At 37.9% G+C, this 17,500-nt stretch overlaps 1 protein-coding gene across 1 annotated transcript in view; it reads left to right on the top strand.

Annotated features, from left to right (window-relative positions):
• Positions 1-8,702: 8,702 nt before the first annotated feature.
• Positions 8,703-17,500, top strand: part of syne2b (spectrin repeat containing, nuclear envelope 2b) — a 195,717-nt gene continuing 186,919 nt past the window's right edge. The window contains exons 1-2 of the mRNA XM_080042180.1: positions 8,703-8,822; positions 14,096-14,157. Coding sequence (XP_079898306.1) covers positions 8,804-8,822; positions 14,096-14,157 — 81 coding nt within the window. The 5' untranslated portion in view covers positions 8,703-8,803. The remainder of the gene's footprint in view (positions 8,823-14,095; positions 14,158-17,500) is intronic.

The following is a 17,500-nucleotide window of genomic DNA, read 5'->3' as shown; positions in this document are numbered from 1 at the left end:
CACACACACACACACACACACACACACACACACACACACACACACACACTGCCCCCAATTCTATACTTGTGTTTTTAAAAATTGCATGTGTTAATTGCTGCAGCGTTCTTGTGTAGAGGTTTGACAGCAGTATGGGACTAACCTTGGACTTACCCTGTGTACTTGGCCGGATGCATTTACTAATTCACTAACTAATCAGATAATATGAAAAATGTGTGTGAATGGTAACAAATGGGAACAGGTCTCCCTTGAAAAAGAGTCTCCGGTCTCAATGGGATTTACCTGTATAAATAAAGGTTTAAAAAAAATAAAAAAATAAAAATAAAAAAAAATTAACATTCAGCACTTAGCAAGTATTTCTGCTGGTAATCTGACTTATTAAACTATTTAGGGCCGTCATTCGAAAACTACCCAAACCTTTCTTAGAAACAAACCTCTCTTAGAAATATAGGTGTGTTTTTCAAGATGAAGTGAACTGACGAGGGGACAGTGTTACATAATGTTAGGCCACTACACATTGAATCATCTGTAGGATCTATAGGATATCTGTAGAAATGGTTTGGAGAACGGATACTAAATTGGTACCAGTTCCCGACTGCTCAGTACTCAAAGCGATATGTTCCTTGACAAATGATGCTGCTATTAATATTTATGCAACGTAACAGCATGTTCAAATTCTTAACTGTTTGCAATAATGGCGACTGTGGCTCAGGTGGTAGAGCGGGTCGGCCGATGATCAAAGGGTTGGAGGTTCCATCCCCTCCCTGCCACCTGTGTCATAGTTGTTGTGTCCTTGGGCAAGACACTTCACCCACCTTGCCTCGTGTGAATGTCGATAGTTAGCCTGCTATCGGTGTATGAATGTGTGTGTGAATGGTAAAGTGGAAAAGGAAAACAGGTCTCCCTTGTAAAAGAGTCTTCGGACTCAACGGGATTTACCTGTAGAAATAAAGGTTAAAAAAAAAAAAATAATAATAATAATAATGACGAATAAGCTGCCGAATTTGAGCTGCAATTACGTTTGACGTTGTGCATGTTTATGCTTTATTGATAGTGTAGAGACAGAGTTGAAATGGGGCAGAGAGGGGAGTGACATGCAGAGAACGACCGCGGGCTGGAATCGAACCCGGGTCCGCTGCTGGCCGAGGCCCATGGAGGGGACGCCCTACCAACTGAGCTAAAGGCGCCCCTTATTTATTGACTTGTTAAAACACATTGTGATGATGTCTGAGTTCGACCCACGTTAGCTTGACGGGATTATTTGTGGCTTTGACCTTTAAATGACTTCAAATATGTCAGCCCCTTTGCAAAGAGGAATGTACATACATACGTTATACACATGTGCACTTGTTCTATGCTACAGTACATGAGGGAGTAAATAGTGGATGGTGTTTGCCACATATACAGCACAATAAGTTGATTAAAGCTATAGTGCGTAATTTCTGTCGTCCCCCTTGAGGAATTCAGAGTAACACTGTCGGTGCATCTACATGAGGTAAAGCCTTCAGTGATGGCACATGGATTTTATACCTTCTGCTGTATACGTCCAGGTTTTTCTCTTAGCAGTAGAATCAACAACTGAAACATTTCTTGGGCTCTTCTTGGGATTTTTCTGAGCTCCTGCACCAGTGTCAGGGTGGGTAGGGGGGGGGGGGGGGGGTTCACACCAGTTTGTAAACGCTGCCATACTGAGGAATACAGAGAGAGTTTTGTGGCGCTGATAATAGGCTTAGTCTACTTTGTGTCAACTCATTTGGCGATGGCTTGAATGTAACCGACATTAACTTCTATCAAAAAGCTACGCACTACAGCTTTAAATATAACACTTGACGCCTCAACCCTCTGGCGGTACACACAGGTTTACTATGGTTTGACCTGCTTTGACATTTGCTGTGGCATATTGGTTAAGGTCTAGAGCTCCTTCACACCTTTTTTATTATACCCTCAAACTCACCTGTCCCTTATCCTTAACTGTCAATCAACTGGGCTGTGTTCGAACGCCCTACTCATACTAAAAGCCCTACTAACGTCCTACTCATACTAAAAGCCCTACTAACGTCCTACTCATACTAAAAGCCCTACTAACGTCCTACTCATACTAAAAGCCCTACTAACGTCCTACTCATACTAAAAGCCCTACTATCGTCCCACTCATACTAATTTTGACCCCAATTTGAGTATGCTGTGGTTGTGTATGCGAGTTTGTGTAGGCGAGAAATGCCCGGATGAGTACTTACTTGCGGGAAGATTTTGTGTATGGATCGATAGGTCACTTTTCCTACTCAACCGCCCCACAATGCATTGCGTCTTTTCAAAAGACACAGACATTTTTACTTTTGTATACTTCAGTGTAAACGGTCCGACGAACCTTGCATACACAATCGATGGTTAAGTAGACAGTATGTAGTATACACATGTTGAGTATCGGAGGGAGGACTTTAGTAGGGCTTTTAGTATGCAGTATATACATGTTGAGTATGTAGGAGGGAGGACGTTAGTACGGCTTTTACAACACAGCCCTAGTATTCAAAACCTCAGACATTCTCATAGGCGTTTAGTGTGCATCTGAGTGATTTGTGTAGGCAGTAGAATCTTACAAAGACTTCTAAATGTCATGCATTCTTCACTGTTAACTTATCCATACCCCAGGGTGGGAGGAGACAAGACAAAACACAGCCAAACACACAGGTTCAAACCAGCGCTCTGTTTGAACTGACAGGACTGTGTCAGTTTCATTCATGAAATATGATTGACTGAAAGGTCGCCTGTTATGCAAATTACACGTTGTCATGTTTTTTTCAACATTAAAGGTGGAGTCAGTGATTCTGGAGAACGCTTGTTTAAAAATGAACTTTTTGTCAAAATCAGTGAATATCTTCTTACGATACGCTACCCGTCCATACCTGTGTGTCCGCTGGAGAGAAAAACCCAGTGATAATACACAGCCTAGGCTCTGTAAACTGGTATGTAAGCAAAGCATATGTAATCGAACGGGGCCCACCGTAACTAGCAACGTGCCCGTTTACAGAGCCTAGGCTTTGCACATTTATACTACATAGGATCTCAAAGTTCAATACACCTTCATAATTCCACCGGTGAAGTAGGTCTTTAAGAAACAGAACCCAAGACCTGCAGAAAAAGTGTTTTGAAACTTCACTAACATTAATGTTTTTAGGGGGCGCCCTTAGCTCAGTTGGTAGGGCGCCCCCCCCCCCCCCCCCCCATGGGCCTCGGCCAGCAGCGGACCCGGGTTCGATTCCAGCCCGCGGTCGTTCTCTGCATGTCACTCCCCTCTCTGCCCCATTTCAACTCTGTCTCTACACTATCAATAAAGCATAAAAATGTCCAAAAAATATTTTTAACAAACATAAATGTGTTTTTTTTCTTCCCTTTCCAGAGCAGTGCCATGCTGCGCGGAGGCAGTGTCTGATCGGTGTGTGATCCAGTGTGTGATCCAGTGATCCAGTGATGTCTTCAGACGTGTTCTCCAGAGATGAGGGGGTGGAGAGGGGGCCCATCCCTCTGGACATAGACAATGTCCACATGCTGCTCCAGGGTACGTCACACTAAACTTAACCCTGTAAAGCGTCTTTGAGTGCCTTGAAAAGCGCTATATAAATCCAATCCATTATTATTATTATTATTATTATTATTATTATTATTATTATTATTATTATTATTATTATTATTATTATTATTATTATTATTATTATTATTATTATTATTATTATTATTATTATTGTTATTATAACATACATATACACACCTGTACACACACCTTGTTTAGGCTAGCATTTAGATGTACTCAGGGATTACAGAGCAGTGATTTCTGTGCACAAAGTCATGGTGGTTCTTTATTTCAGTTAAGATGAGGTTAAACTTTTTTGCCCCAGTGGGAAAATTTGGCTTGATCAAAGTGACCGATTGCTTCTTAAAAACATACTTCACAGAGTACAACTAAGAACAAAACAAAACAAACAGCGTGGTGCTATAAATAGTCTGTATGTTGCAGTGCACTGTGCTCTATTGCATATCAATGTAAGATGTAGGGATAGTGTAAGTGTAACAGTCATATGTTTATCAGCTTTATGGAGGCTTGGATAAGATAGCTTTACAGTTAGCGATTTGATTAGAATTTTTTGTGTTATTTTTACAGGTATTTGAAAGGACAGAACATGCATTCTTTATTCATGAGCTTTGAATACTTAAAGGCCTACTTCACCGGTTGGAATATGAAGGTGTATTGAACTCTGAGATCCTATTTAGTATAAATGTGGAAAAAAAATTGAAATCGGATCATCCTAGCCTGAGAAAAGGCAGAAAGAGTGTTTTATGGTCTCACTGTCTAACCCTACAGTTTCCTTCTTGTGACATCACAGTAAGGGTTAGGATTAACAGGACAGCTGGGCCAAGGGAAGACTGAGGGAAGACTGAGGGAAGAAAAACCTCATTCATTATATTATAATAGTTATTTTATAATGATAGAACGCCGGTTCCGTATGGGTGAAGTATTCCTTTAAGGTTATGTCAATGTTTGGCTTTACAGCAACCTGTGCTCCTTTTATAGACTGGTGATTTACTTCAACAAGCATGTGAGCTCAACTGAGTGAAGCCTGAGGTCATACAATCGTAAAAACTGTAGAAAAAAGAAGAAAAAGGAAACTGTGTGTGTGTGTGTGTGTGTGTGTGTGTGTGTGTGTGTGTGTGTGTGTGTGTGTGTGTGTGTGTGTGTGTGTGTGTGTGTGTGTGTGTGTGTGTGTGTGTGTGTGTGTGTGTGTGTGTGTGTGTGTGTGTGTGTGTGTGTGTGTGTTTTATCTTGGTTACTCTGGCAACATAATTAGAATTAAGCCCCTCAGTTCTTTCACTTTTGTCACTTTTTGATGAGGTCATTCTTGGTGAAACTGATCCCCTGCTTTCAAAGAGATGGGAGTCATACTGCTGGAGGGAGAGAGGGAGGGAGAGAGAGAGGGAGGGAGGGAGATAGAGAGAGAGAGAGGGAAGGAGGGAGATGGAGAAGGAGGGAGAGAGAGAGTGAGAGAGATAGAAAGAGAGAGAGGATGGAGGGAGAGAGAGAGAGGGATGCAGAGGGAGAGAGAGAGTGAGAGAGATAGAGAGAGAGAAGGAGAGTGAGAGAGAGGGATAGAGAGATAGAGGGAGAGAGAGAGAGATTGATACACAGAGAGAGAGAGAAGAGGAGATAATTCAGACTGCTTCATTCATTAAGTCTCTGTCTCCCAGGGCGTCTGGCTTGTCATTGTAATGTTTTCTCATTTCCTGCTCGACATATGGAATCAGTTCTCAGTGTTACAGGCTGGTTTACAGTCAGGGTTTCACTTAATCTGTCAGACCCTGCTGTTTGATTTCAAATTTTTAGAAACTTTCAATTTCAAAATGAGAAATCCCCTAACATGGTTTGATCTATTATTTAATTAAATGATGAGCGCTTAAAACTTACATGTAGGGGGGGGGGGGGGGCTTGTTGCACAATGTCTTCCCCTCTTTGCCCCACTTCAACTCTGTTTCTCCAAAACCTATCTAATAAAAAAAAAAAATTTAAATTACATGTTGATTAATTAACTTTTACTGTGACTTGTGAGAAACACGTCTGAGAACTGATGAGTTGTTTGAGGCATTTATCAGACTTTCAAACCTTTTTTTTTTTTTAACTTTATTTCTACAGGTAAATCCCATTAAGTCCGAATACTCTTTTTCAAGGGGAGACCTGTTCCCATTTACACGTTACCATTCACACACACATTCACACACCGATAGCAGGCTAACTATCGACATTCACACGAGGCAAGGTGGGTGAAGTGTCTTGCCCAAGGACACAACAACTATGACACAAGTGGCAGGGCGGGGATCGAACCTCCAACCCTTTGATCATCGGCCGACCCGCTCTACCACCTGAGCCACAGTCACCCCAAAACGTTCATGTTTCCAGTTAACTAAAGTGACTACGAAGGACTACGAAGAGGAGCACCTTTTTAATATATAATTTTTCTCCCAAAAAGCATTTCTGCCTAAATGTCCTTATATATCAACCTTAGTTCTCTTTCTTCTTAGATGTTGGACCCATTCTTGCAAGTTTGCCCACTGCACCGTTACTATTTAAAGCACATTTTTATTGAACTTTGTAAATGCTTCTCCAGCCATGTCATGTCCAGCTGGTGCGATGTGCAGAATAGGTGGTGATGTAATCCTTAACGGCCCGCTTGGTTAATAAGAGTGAGGAAGTCTTGTTCGTTGGTTTGAAGTGGTAATGATGAAAGAATGTAAGTTAGAACACATCATTGTGTGTGTGTGTGTGTCTGTCTGTGTGTGTGTGTGTGTGTGTGTGTGTGTGTGTGTGTGTGTGTGTGTGAGAGAGAGAGAGAGAGTGTGTGACTGACTGACTGACTGACTGACTGACTGAGTGTGTGTGTGAGTGAACGAGTGAGTCTATGTGTGTGTGTGTGTGTGCGTGCGTGAGTGAGTGTGTGTGTGTGTATTCAATTTGTGCAAGATCAGAATTGTATTACTCGATGCTCTTAAAGCTATTAACTGTGTCAAAACCATTACAAAGTTCAAAGTAGTTTCCCACAAAGCGTTTGATATGAGAATGATATATTGTGGAAGGCTACATAGAGGCTCTTGTAAGGACCAGACTTGTGATATTTCTTCGTAGACTTCGCGTCTGCTTTCACTGCACTGCCATTACCTTTTTATTAGTGTTCTTATCAGTAAAACTCAGTCCATTAATAATGTATTATCAAGGCTACAAAGAGCTTCACGATCACAGGCCACAACAAACAAGCGTTAGTTAACTAACCCCAACGAAAAAACATCAAGAAAACATACATGCAGTAAGAATGCATTGAAAATAATGAAATATTTAGAAGCACTTCAGAAAATTATTCTTGAATATAACTTTTTTCTTGACTGCTTCAGAATAACATTTGGAAATGTGAGAAACAAATCGAAATGAAAAAAGAAGAAAAATATATGACATGATTTTTTAAAAGTTAATCTCTTGAGGTTGAGAAACTTGCCTCTTTATTTCAGTATTATAGTTATGTAGTGAAAGATTCAGCGCCCGGTTAAATCAGACAGGGTTTTTTCATATAAAAGAAAGATACATTTTCATTAGGGGAGAACGGGGTAATTTGTCACATGGGTTGGATGTCACATTCGTTATATCTCGCCACCAGAGCACGCTAGCTCTGAAATGTTGATATAAAAAAGGTCCAGAATTGGGATCAGAGGTCACATACATAGACTTCCTTGGAGGAAGACAGCTGCATTTCAGGTGGGAGGACGTTTTGTGTTTTTCATGTCAAATTCAAAATATTTTGCTTCTCAGTATTTTTCTTCTAGGCTTTTACACAATGGGTTTATAACAAAACACTTGTTACCCTCAGAAAGTGTGAAGGGTAAACTATAGTTTAGATTGTGGTTAGCAAGCTAATTAGTTGGCAGATGGTTGTTGGCCTTGATGCTAGCAAGAAATTCAAGTTGGGGTTGGTCGTCAAATTTTTTGGGGGGTTGGTTGTCACATGTTATCTCAAGGCTGCAGCCAGAAAAGGCACCCAATAACGAAAGAAATTGTCAAGCTGTATCCTCACTGACACCCCAGAGAAGGAAAGAATAGAGCAGGAAAAGGCAGCTAGCAAGCAAAAGAAAAAAGGGCAACAAAATCAAAACAACCCAGTGCATCCCAAACTAGACCAGCTGCCAAGGCTACAGAACGTTATGTAGGCCTATTTGTCAACTTGACAATGCAATTAAACATTCAAATTTGGTTCTGCCTCCTTGCCTTCTTTTTAAGATTTTTCCCATTAAGATAACATTGTGACAAACAACCCCATAGTGTGTGACAACCGACCCCTTGATGGGGTTGGTTGTCACAATGTGTCAGAGTGTCTTTGATGGTAAATTACTTCTTCATTACAATAAGTTGGAAAAAAAGAGAGACACACATTTCTAGCCAACACCTTAAGCTTCAATTTAATGTAGGAATGGCTATTGACAGATGTTTTGGTGATGAGCAATTCTCACTAGAGTAAAAAGTGTGCCTACTTACCCCGTTCTCCCCTACATATGAATAATAAAGTTATCTCAATAACAAAAGATAATCATTTTTTTTTAATGGTGAGTTGAGCGCGTTTTATACCATTTTTGATCATTTAAATAAACTAATAAATATATAAATAAATATTAAAAGTTGATAGCAATGCTTATGATTGGAGCAGTAGAGTCAAATCAACCTTAACTGTCGACAAAAAGCATTTGTTGACATTTCTTCCTTCATCTTATCGTATCATTTAGGCAATTTACCCTCTCTCAATTTCCCCTGTGTTGTGTCACTCAAATGCAGGGGTTAAGCTAGGCTACGCTATAGGCTAAGTTAAGTAAGAGGTATTTTTTTCACACAATGCAGTTGACATTTGAATCTGACACACATTCACCCATGCATTACGCCGCATCAGGTACCCAGTGAGAGGCAGCCTGTTTGGGCAGGTCTGAGGCTTAGTGAGAGGGGTGGAGCTCCAGTGAATCTCACCTGCTTCGCTTAAGGGCTAGAAAGAAATGTAGATAGACTTGAGTGTGAGAGCTTGTTGAACGGGAATTACTCTCAAATTAACTTCATTGTCATCAGCTTTTTCATTTATTTGATCTATTCTACTGAAAACAATGGATATGCAGTGGTTAGGAGGACTATAGTCATTGCGGTAAAAAACATGTTTTATTAGGTAGAGAAATTTGAGTTGAATTCATATCCAGAAGGTTTTGCTGACTGGTTTGAAATCCCTGCTGAATCATCATGAGTGCTCCCATCACGGGTGAGTGCTTTAACATGTGTCTACTGTTGTGACTTGTATATGGGTACAAAGCGAACTAACTGTGTGTGTATAGTGTTATGGCACAATACTAGAATGGATATGATAAGCATATGAAAATGTTTTGTCCAGCTGCTGAAGTGTAATAGTGGTTATGCATGCAGTGGTGAAAGTCTCAACATTTGTTAGTTAAAGGTGGAGTCAGTGATTCTGGAGAACGCTTGTTTGTAAAAAATCACTTTTGGTCAAAATCAGTGAATATCTCCTTATGATTCTGCTACCTGTCTGTACTGTGTGTGCGCTGAAGGTAAATAAACTGATATGTAAACAAAGGGGGGGGGGGACCATCGTAGCTAGCACCATGCACCTTTACAGAGCCTAGGAGATGTGTATTGAGTAACATTAAGTAAACAAGCATTCTCCAGACTCACTGACTACACCTTTAATTGTAAGATATCAATATAGAAGACAGATTTGAGCTTTTAAATTTTTTATAGGCTATTTTTGTTATATTACTTTCTCCTTTTACATATCTTTATTAGCTTAATGTGGTTTTATGTAGATCCCTTGTACACTTGTTGACACAGTTGTCTATTTATTTAGCTATAGATAATCTTTAATAATTATCTTGTTGGATTTTCTTGGGTGACCTGTGATGTGTGTATAGGCTACGAAAAAGATATATGTCCATATAGCAGTCTTTCGTTTTCTTTATCAGCATGCAATCAAAATCAAATACTGCCTCTTTTCACTATTCATTGAAAGTTTGTTTTTAGGGCCAGGGCAAGATTTGGACTTGATAGGAAGACAGACATATATTATTCTCACCAAGTCATGCATATGTTAAAGTCTTACCTGCACCTTTATAAGAGCAGGAAATAAACCAGTATGTAGTAGGCTATTATACACATTTAGTAAATGTTGTCAATGTGTGTTATTGTTTTAAAAACAGCAGGTGCAGCATACAATTCCAGCTGTTTATTGAAACACAAAGCAATTATTGGCTACCGTCCAGATTTCGTACCTTTATCAGTTATCTACAAAACATTGAATAGAGCGTCACCCCGAGGGCAGGGCACTGCTGGGAAGAATACAAGTATTAAAGACCTACTTCACCGGTGGGAATATGAAGGTGTATTGAACTCTGAGATCCCATGTAGTATAAATGTGCAAATATTTTAGAAATCGGTTCATCCTAGCCTGAGAAAAGGCAGAAACAGTGTTTTATGGTCTCACTGTCTACATATTTACCATGTGTGACATCATATTGGGTTAGGATTAACAGGACAGCTGGGCCAAGGGAAGACTGAGGAAAGACTGAGGGAAGAAAAACCTCATTCATCATATTATAATAGTGATTTTATAATGATAGAACGCTGGTTCCGTATGGGTGAAGTATTCCTTTAATAAATGTCTGCTTTGGAAAAAAGGAAACCCCAAAACATTTAACATTCAGATAATTCTGGGGCTGTAACTGCTAAATTTTCCCTTTTGAAAGCCAATATTTTTGAATATTAGTTATGTTCTAGAAGCCAGTTGTCTAAGGTGTGTAATACATTCAGTAGGACTTCTAACAGACCTGTATTTTGGAGTAAGTAAATCAGCTGTGTCAACAAAACGCCAATACAGTAGCTAGCAAGCCGGTTGTCACTATCAATCCACAAAACATGCAAGGTTAGCCTGCTACCATGCTAGTTGTATTCAACTGCACATACATTGACCATGCATCAGTTAGTTAGTTGATCATGTAAAACCAAAATAATGAATGATAAATCATAACATATAAAAAATCATAGTATATTAAGTTGTATGTATGTATAGATCGCAAATTGTATAGAGATTATATGGATTACATGAAGCGAATATAATAAATATTTTTATATTTTTATTTTTATTTTTATTTTTTTATATATTTTTATTTTTATTTTTTTACTATGGAAAAGGGGTAGGATTAAATAAGTGTAAACTTCTTCCTGCTCCTTTTCGGGCATATCACATCAATACAGATAATTTGTTTTCTTTTTTTTTTCTTTTTGTGAAGTCTTTTAAACATACATTTTGTTTGTTGTATTTTTATGCTTTTCATTTAGTTTTGTATTGTTTTTGATATGTCTGAAAAAAAATAAAAAATAAAATAAAAATGAAATGAAAAAAATAGCTTACATAACCTCATATCTGTTAACAATTTAAACGTATTATCTTGAATCAGCCCCACTCCATCTGAAATAGTTTTGGTTAGGCAATGTTCTGCTTCACCCACTTGATCTGAATGTTTTAATAGTTCTTGTCTCTTTGTCAGCTTGTTGTATATTTGCATTGTGTTTGTTTGTGTGTGTGTGTGTGTGTGTGTGTGTGTGTGTGTGTGTGTGTGTGTGTGTGTGTGTGTGTGTGTATTGTAATTTTACTCTGCATGATTGTAAATGAGGCTCACCCCTCAATTGATCTTTTGAGGATAAATAAATTAAACATTTAAATGAAAACATCCGAAAGGGCTTTCTACTCTATTGAAAATCTCTGGAAATTAATCATATAATCATAACGCTTTCTTGGTCATTTGAAAGTGTTAATTTGCAAAAGCTTGTTCCTAATACCGCCCTCTAATCCACATTGCAGTGATTTATTTGAAGAGCTAATGCAGCTACTTACATGGTAGCACTCTGGCACACTGACTGTACAGTGCTGTAGCTACAGTGACCAAAACGGTTTGTTAAAAATAAATATTCTGGCAAACTCTCAAACTCTCAAACTTCCGCCTCTTGATTTACAAACTCCTTGAAAACTTAAATCTGCTCCTATTTTTTTTTTGACACAGTGGCCAATATTGCTTCTACATAAACACACAATTCAGAGGGCTGTGTTGTTGTAGAAAACCAACCAAGTAATTGATCATCAGGTAAATTATACTAAGATATATTTGGTCATCACTGGGGTTGTGGGGGGGTTCCTAGGATTTAAATTAGACCACAAGTGAACTGTAGCCACCGTAGCCCTGCTGTTAAACATGTTAAGACAGAAAATAGACGGTAATATCTGCATTTCAAAGCAGCAGAGGGCCTGAAGGGTTGATCTGCAAAGGACCGCTAGCATTTACCTGCTGTAGTTAGCTGAGAAACTGGTGGATATATAAACTTACCTGGACATTTTGTTGAAGAAAAAACGATTGGATTATGAATTTCATACTAGCTCTTATCTCTTAGACGTTGTTGGGTTTTTACTAGGAGTTTGAACAATTTTTGCGGATAGATAGATAGATAGATAGATAGACAGATAGACAGATAGACAGATAGACAGATAGATAGATAGATAGATAGATAGATAGATAGATAGATAGATAGATAGATAGATAGATAGATAGATAGCTTAGGCTGAGATATTTATCGTATCGGCGAGATGGTTTTAGAAGAAATGGAGAGTGAAGAGTCGGACTGGATTATATGTGAGACTCTACATACTGTGGCTGATCTAAATGACTTCATTGAGCTTTACAATGGTGAGTGAGTGAGTGTGTGAATGAGTGTGTGAATGAGTGAGAGAGTGAGGGAATGAGTGAGTGAGTGAGTGAGGGAATGAGTGAGTGAGTGAGTGTGTGTGTGTGTGTGTGAGTGAGAGTGAATGAGTGAGTGAGTGAGTGTGAAAATGTGTTAAATGTTTGTACTGTATTGTAGATTTGATTTGACATAGAAATAACAATATCATTGGACAAACCAGATGCATTTTCAGTGTATTAGCCTAAATGCTAGTTTAAATGCTAGTTTTCAACAGCTGTCCACAGGAGGCTTTTTAAAAACAACAAAACAGCTAAACAAAGACAGAAACAAGATCAAAAACTGATCAGGGAAAAACCGATAATTTAAAAAAAATTAAAATGCAATATACAGTGATTAAAGAGCAATAATATAATGATAGTAAACCATATATATATATATATATATATATATATATATATATATATATATATATATATACTGTAGAGTACAGCAAATGCAGCATGATCAGGCAGTAAACCAGTTGTAAATTATTCGTGTGAGCACTGTTGATTTGATTTGAGCCATTGTTTAAGTTCTCTGTTTTGAAGGGAAGTTGAATTAAGGACATGTGGAGATCCTCATGTGAATGTCTATGACTGCTGTAGGTTTGAGGTGGTGGTCGGAGGGGCCGTAGGCGCTGAATGGCAGCCACGCTTCCGCCACCGGTATGACTGTGTGTGAATGAATGGAACCTGGAAGCGCTTTGAGTGCCTAGAAAAGCGCCAAATAAATCCAATCAATTATTATTATATTATTGAAATCTATTTTAACCCTTTGATGAACAACATGGGTCAACATGATGCATATTCATTTCCTGTTATGCATGGCCATAGTTTACTTAAAGGTGGAGTCAGTGATTCTGGAGAACGCTTGTTGTCAAAATCACTTTTTGTCAAAATCAGTGAATATCTCCTCATGATCTGCTACCTGTCTTTAGTTTACAGAGCCTAGGCTGCGTATGAACACCAGATTTTTTTCTTTCAGCGCACACACAGTACAGACAGATAGCAGATCATGAGGAGATATTCACTGATTTTGACAACAAGCGTTCTCCAGAATCACTGACTGCACCTTTTTAAAATACACATATGAAGATGTTTGTTATTGTGGGATACGTGGTTTTGTTTATCAGCTGTAGTTTCCTTGCTTGCAGCTCTGTTTCTGCAGTGTATTATTTTCTTTGGCTTTCGCTGGTATCTCTTGTTCAGACAACACACACACACACAGTTTCCAAATATCTCTGCTTGGGAATATTATGCCCAAAGGTTTCCCAAAGCGATGTGCCAAACCACTGGGTGTGTTAGCTGCAATAATAACCTGCCTGTTCACACCTGGATCATTTCACAATACAATATGTGCACAATAACACTTCGACTGTGTAGGCCTACTGTTCAGAATGACATGATGGGAGAAATGAGGCCTTTGTGATCAGGCTATATTGATTTTATAATGGAATATGGACCTATGAGTTCATGTGGAGTTTGTAGAAAAGTAGCCTACTATTTTTTTAATCATGAAAGTGCGGTACCGTTTCAACACAAAGAGACACGCATCAAAATTCAGGACCCCCCCCCACCCCCCCTTTGCAATCGATAGGAAATTGAGACCACTCCATTGATGTACTAAATTTAAATGATTCTCTACAGTATTTTATTGCCTATAATTGAAATTCCTACCACCTCTCAAATTTACTGTTTAGATGTGATGTTATGATTTAAATTTGACAATGCTTTGTTTCTTCTTCAACAGTGGAACAAGAACAGATCCAGAAGAAAACCTTCACCAACTGGGTCAACGCTCAGCTGGCAAAGGTGAGTCCGGTCTGACTGAGGGGACAGCTAAGTTAAGTTAAGTTGCCGTATTCCTCAATTAACACAAGGCTAAATTCAAATGTATCTTTTCGCATATCCCCTTTTAATAGGAGCTGTGCTGGGGTTAATTGCCAATTGCTCAAGGACACAATAGTAAAGATGGTGGGCTTCCAAGGGCCCCAAAGTTTTGTTTGGTCGAGCTGATATGTCTTCATGAAAATAATCGCGAGTAAACTTTGGACAATCATGCGATTAATCACGATAAAAATTTTAAATCGATTGACAGCCCAACTGTAAACAGAAGCTGCTGACTGGGAAAGGCCCCTCTGTGGTTTTTAATGTGGGTTTAATGTGGTTTGATAACGCTCAATTATCAAGACAAAGATTTTATTTTGGTTTCCTTTGCTCATTGACGTATTTCCTAGAGAATGTATTACCATCAGCTGATTATCAAATGCCTTGATTCAAGATTCAAAGATTCAAAGATTTTAAACCTGCAGTGTGTAGAATTTTGGGTTTTATTTCCTAGCAGATTTTGTAGAAAGTAATTATAATATCAATAAGTACATTTATTTTAGTGCATAATAGCTGAAAAAAATGTTTTGAATTATTTTAGTTTCCCTTAGTATGGGTCTCATATATGTCCATATTTCTGCATATCTTGGACCAAGGCCTAGTGCCGCCATCTTGAAAGTGTCATAGTTGGAATGTCATCAGGTGCATTGTTTAAAATTTAGAATTGTTCTTGTCCTTGAAGGCCACTGTAGCTTCTGTTATTATTCGAAAGGGTTGGGGTTACCCAGGGAGCGTTGCGTTCTAGAACTTTGTAGAACTTTCTTGATGATGTCATATTACACACTGCACCTTTAAGTGTTTATTGCCATATGCACAATAAGAAACATGTTCTCAGTCATACAATGAAATTCTTACTTTGTTTTCCACAGACTGAATGCCAAGAAAGAAACATGAAAATATACAATATACAAGTAAAATAGAAAGAAAAGCAGCAACAATACAGAATATACAATTGTACAAGGTCAATAGAAGAGCAGCTACTAGGTAAAACATCACATTTAAGTTCAAATAAAATAAAACGGAATCCAAGAAAGTGTGCCGCTGTGCATAACCAAAAAGTAAAAATGTAAAAAAATTAATAAAATAGGCTTATATGTCCCACAACACAGTTAATGGCGACCTCAGAAAGGATGCTTAAAAATCATAATTTATTTCATTTCATTTATTTATTACGGCTCACGGCCATAGCACATGGCATGGAGCACACAATTCAACTGAAATCATTACAAAACAAAACAATGGTGCACGGCAAGGAAAACAAAACAAAAACATCATTTAAACAATGGCAAAACATTTCTCAAAAAGGCACCTGTTTTTACTGGTTGAATAAAACGTTTACAGTGCTTGAATCAGTCTCCCAGTACCTACTCATTACCTAACCATTACCTAATGCTTCATTAATGCAGTATGTTCCTGTCCGTTTACCAGTAACTAACTAATCAAAAGTGCTTGAATCACAGACTCTCAGTGCCTACCAGTTCCTACCCATTAACTAACCATTCGTTCCTCGGTAACTACTCACTTTGTGTGACTCTAACTGTAAAGTGTTACCAAGTTCATATTTTATATGAAATGGTCAAATAATTTCAATCTATCTATCTATCTATCTATCTATCTATCTATCTATCTATCTATCTATCTATCTATCTATCTATCTATCTATCTATCTATCTATCTATCTATCTATCTATCTATCTATCTATCTATCTATCTATCTATCTATCTATCTATCTATCTATCTATCTATCTATCTATCTATCTATCTATCTATCTATCTATCTATCTATCTGTCTGTCTGTCTGTCTGTCTGTCTGTCTGTCTGTCTGTCTGTCTGTCTGTCTATCTATCTATCTATCTATCTATCTATCTATCTATCTATCTATCTCTCTATCTCTCTATCTCTCTATCTCTCTCTCTCTCTCTCTCTCTCTCTCTCTCTCTCTCTCTCTCTCTATCTATCTATCTATCTATCTATCTATCTATCTATCTATCTATCTATCTATCTATCTATCTATCTATCTATCTATCTATCTATCTATCTATCTATCTATCTATCTATCTATCTATCTATCTATCTATCTATCTATCTATCTATCTATCTATCTATCTATCTATCTATCTATCTATCTATCTATCTATCTATCTATCTATCTATCTATCTATCTATCTATCTATCTATCTATCTATCTATCTATCTATCTATCTATCTATCTATCTATCTATCTATCTATCTGTTGCTTTCATAATGTCAGATGCACCAATGTAACCTTTTTTATAACAAGTGAATATGTGTGCACATGTATAAGTGGTGAGGCATCATCTCATGTCCATACATGTCTCTTCACACTTGCATTTTGTTATTAACGCTGCTTCAACTTTAGCTTTAGGAAAATGGCTGTGCATAAATGATAACCATATAATGAGTGGATAGATATGAGACAGCCTACTAGCTGCATACATCTGTTTGCTATAACATTATTACAATGATTAAATAGTCTAATCTGCTAATATAAAAGGCTCAAATACCTACTTCACCGGTGGACATATGAAGGTGTATTGAACTCTGAGATCCTATGTAGTATAAATGTGCAATTATTTTAGAAATCGGTTCATTCTAGCCTGAGAAAAGGCAGAAAGAGTGTTTTATGGTCAAACAGTATTTTCCCATGTGTGACATCACACTAGTAAAATGTAGGGTTAGGATTAACAGGACAGCTGGGCCAAGGGAAGACTGAGGGAACCCATTAGGAATTATTCTGCGTAATTACAACAACACTGTCAGTGTGTATACATGAGGAAAGCTGGGATAATGAAATATAATGTCCAACACTGCTCTTTTATACCGAGGTTGACAAGGAGAATTTTTGGAAATAATATTTATTTTTATTTATTTATTAACCTTTAATTTTCCAGGAATATACTCATTGAGATTCAAAATCTCTTTTTCAAGAGAGTCCTGGCCAAGAAGGAGGCAGCATAAAAACATAACAGTTTCACATTAAAAAACAAAATTTCACACTTAAAACAAGACACAAAACACAATAAAAAATAAATAAAAATAAAATAAAAAGTCACAAAGCATCAATCTCATTGACAGTAAGTCAGTGTTCAGTAACCGGGCATGTACAGTTTGCGGTTAAATAGTCCTTAATCCTGCTTTTGTAATTGTTCATGTTGATAAAGGATTCAAGTTTAAGGTGTTCCTGTAGCTTACACCATGATGAGTAAACTACTCACATGTCACTGTGTTGTTGCAATGGGCGCTCTA

Source organism: Ammodytes marinus (genome assembly GCF_949987685.1).
Source record: "Ammodytes marinus genome assembly, chromosome: 15".
Lineage (NCBI taxonomy): Eukaryota > Metazoa > Chordata > Actinopteri > Uranoscopiformes > Ammodytidae > Ammodytes > Ammodytes marinus.
The sequence above is the reverse complement of the archived record's forward strand: the minus strand, read 5'-3'. Positions and strand labels throughout refer to the sequence as shown.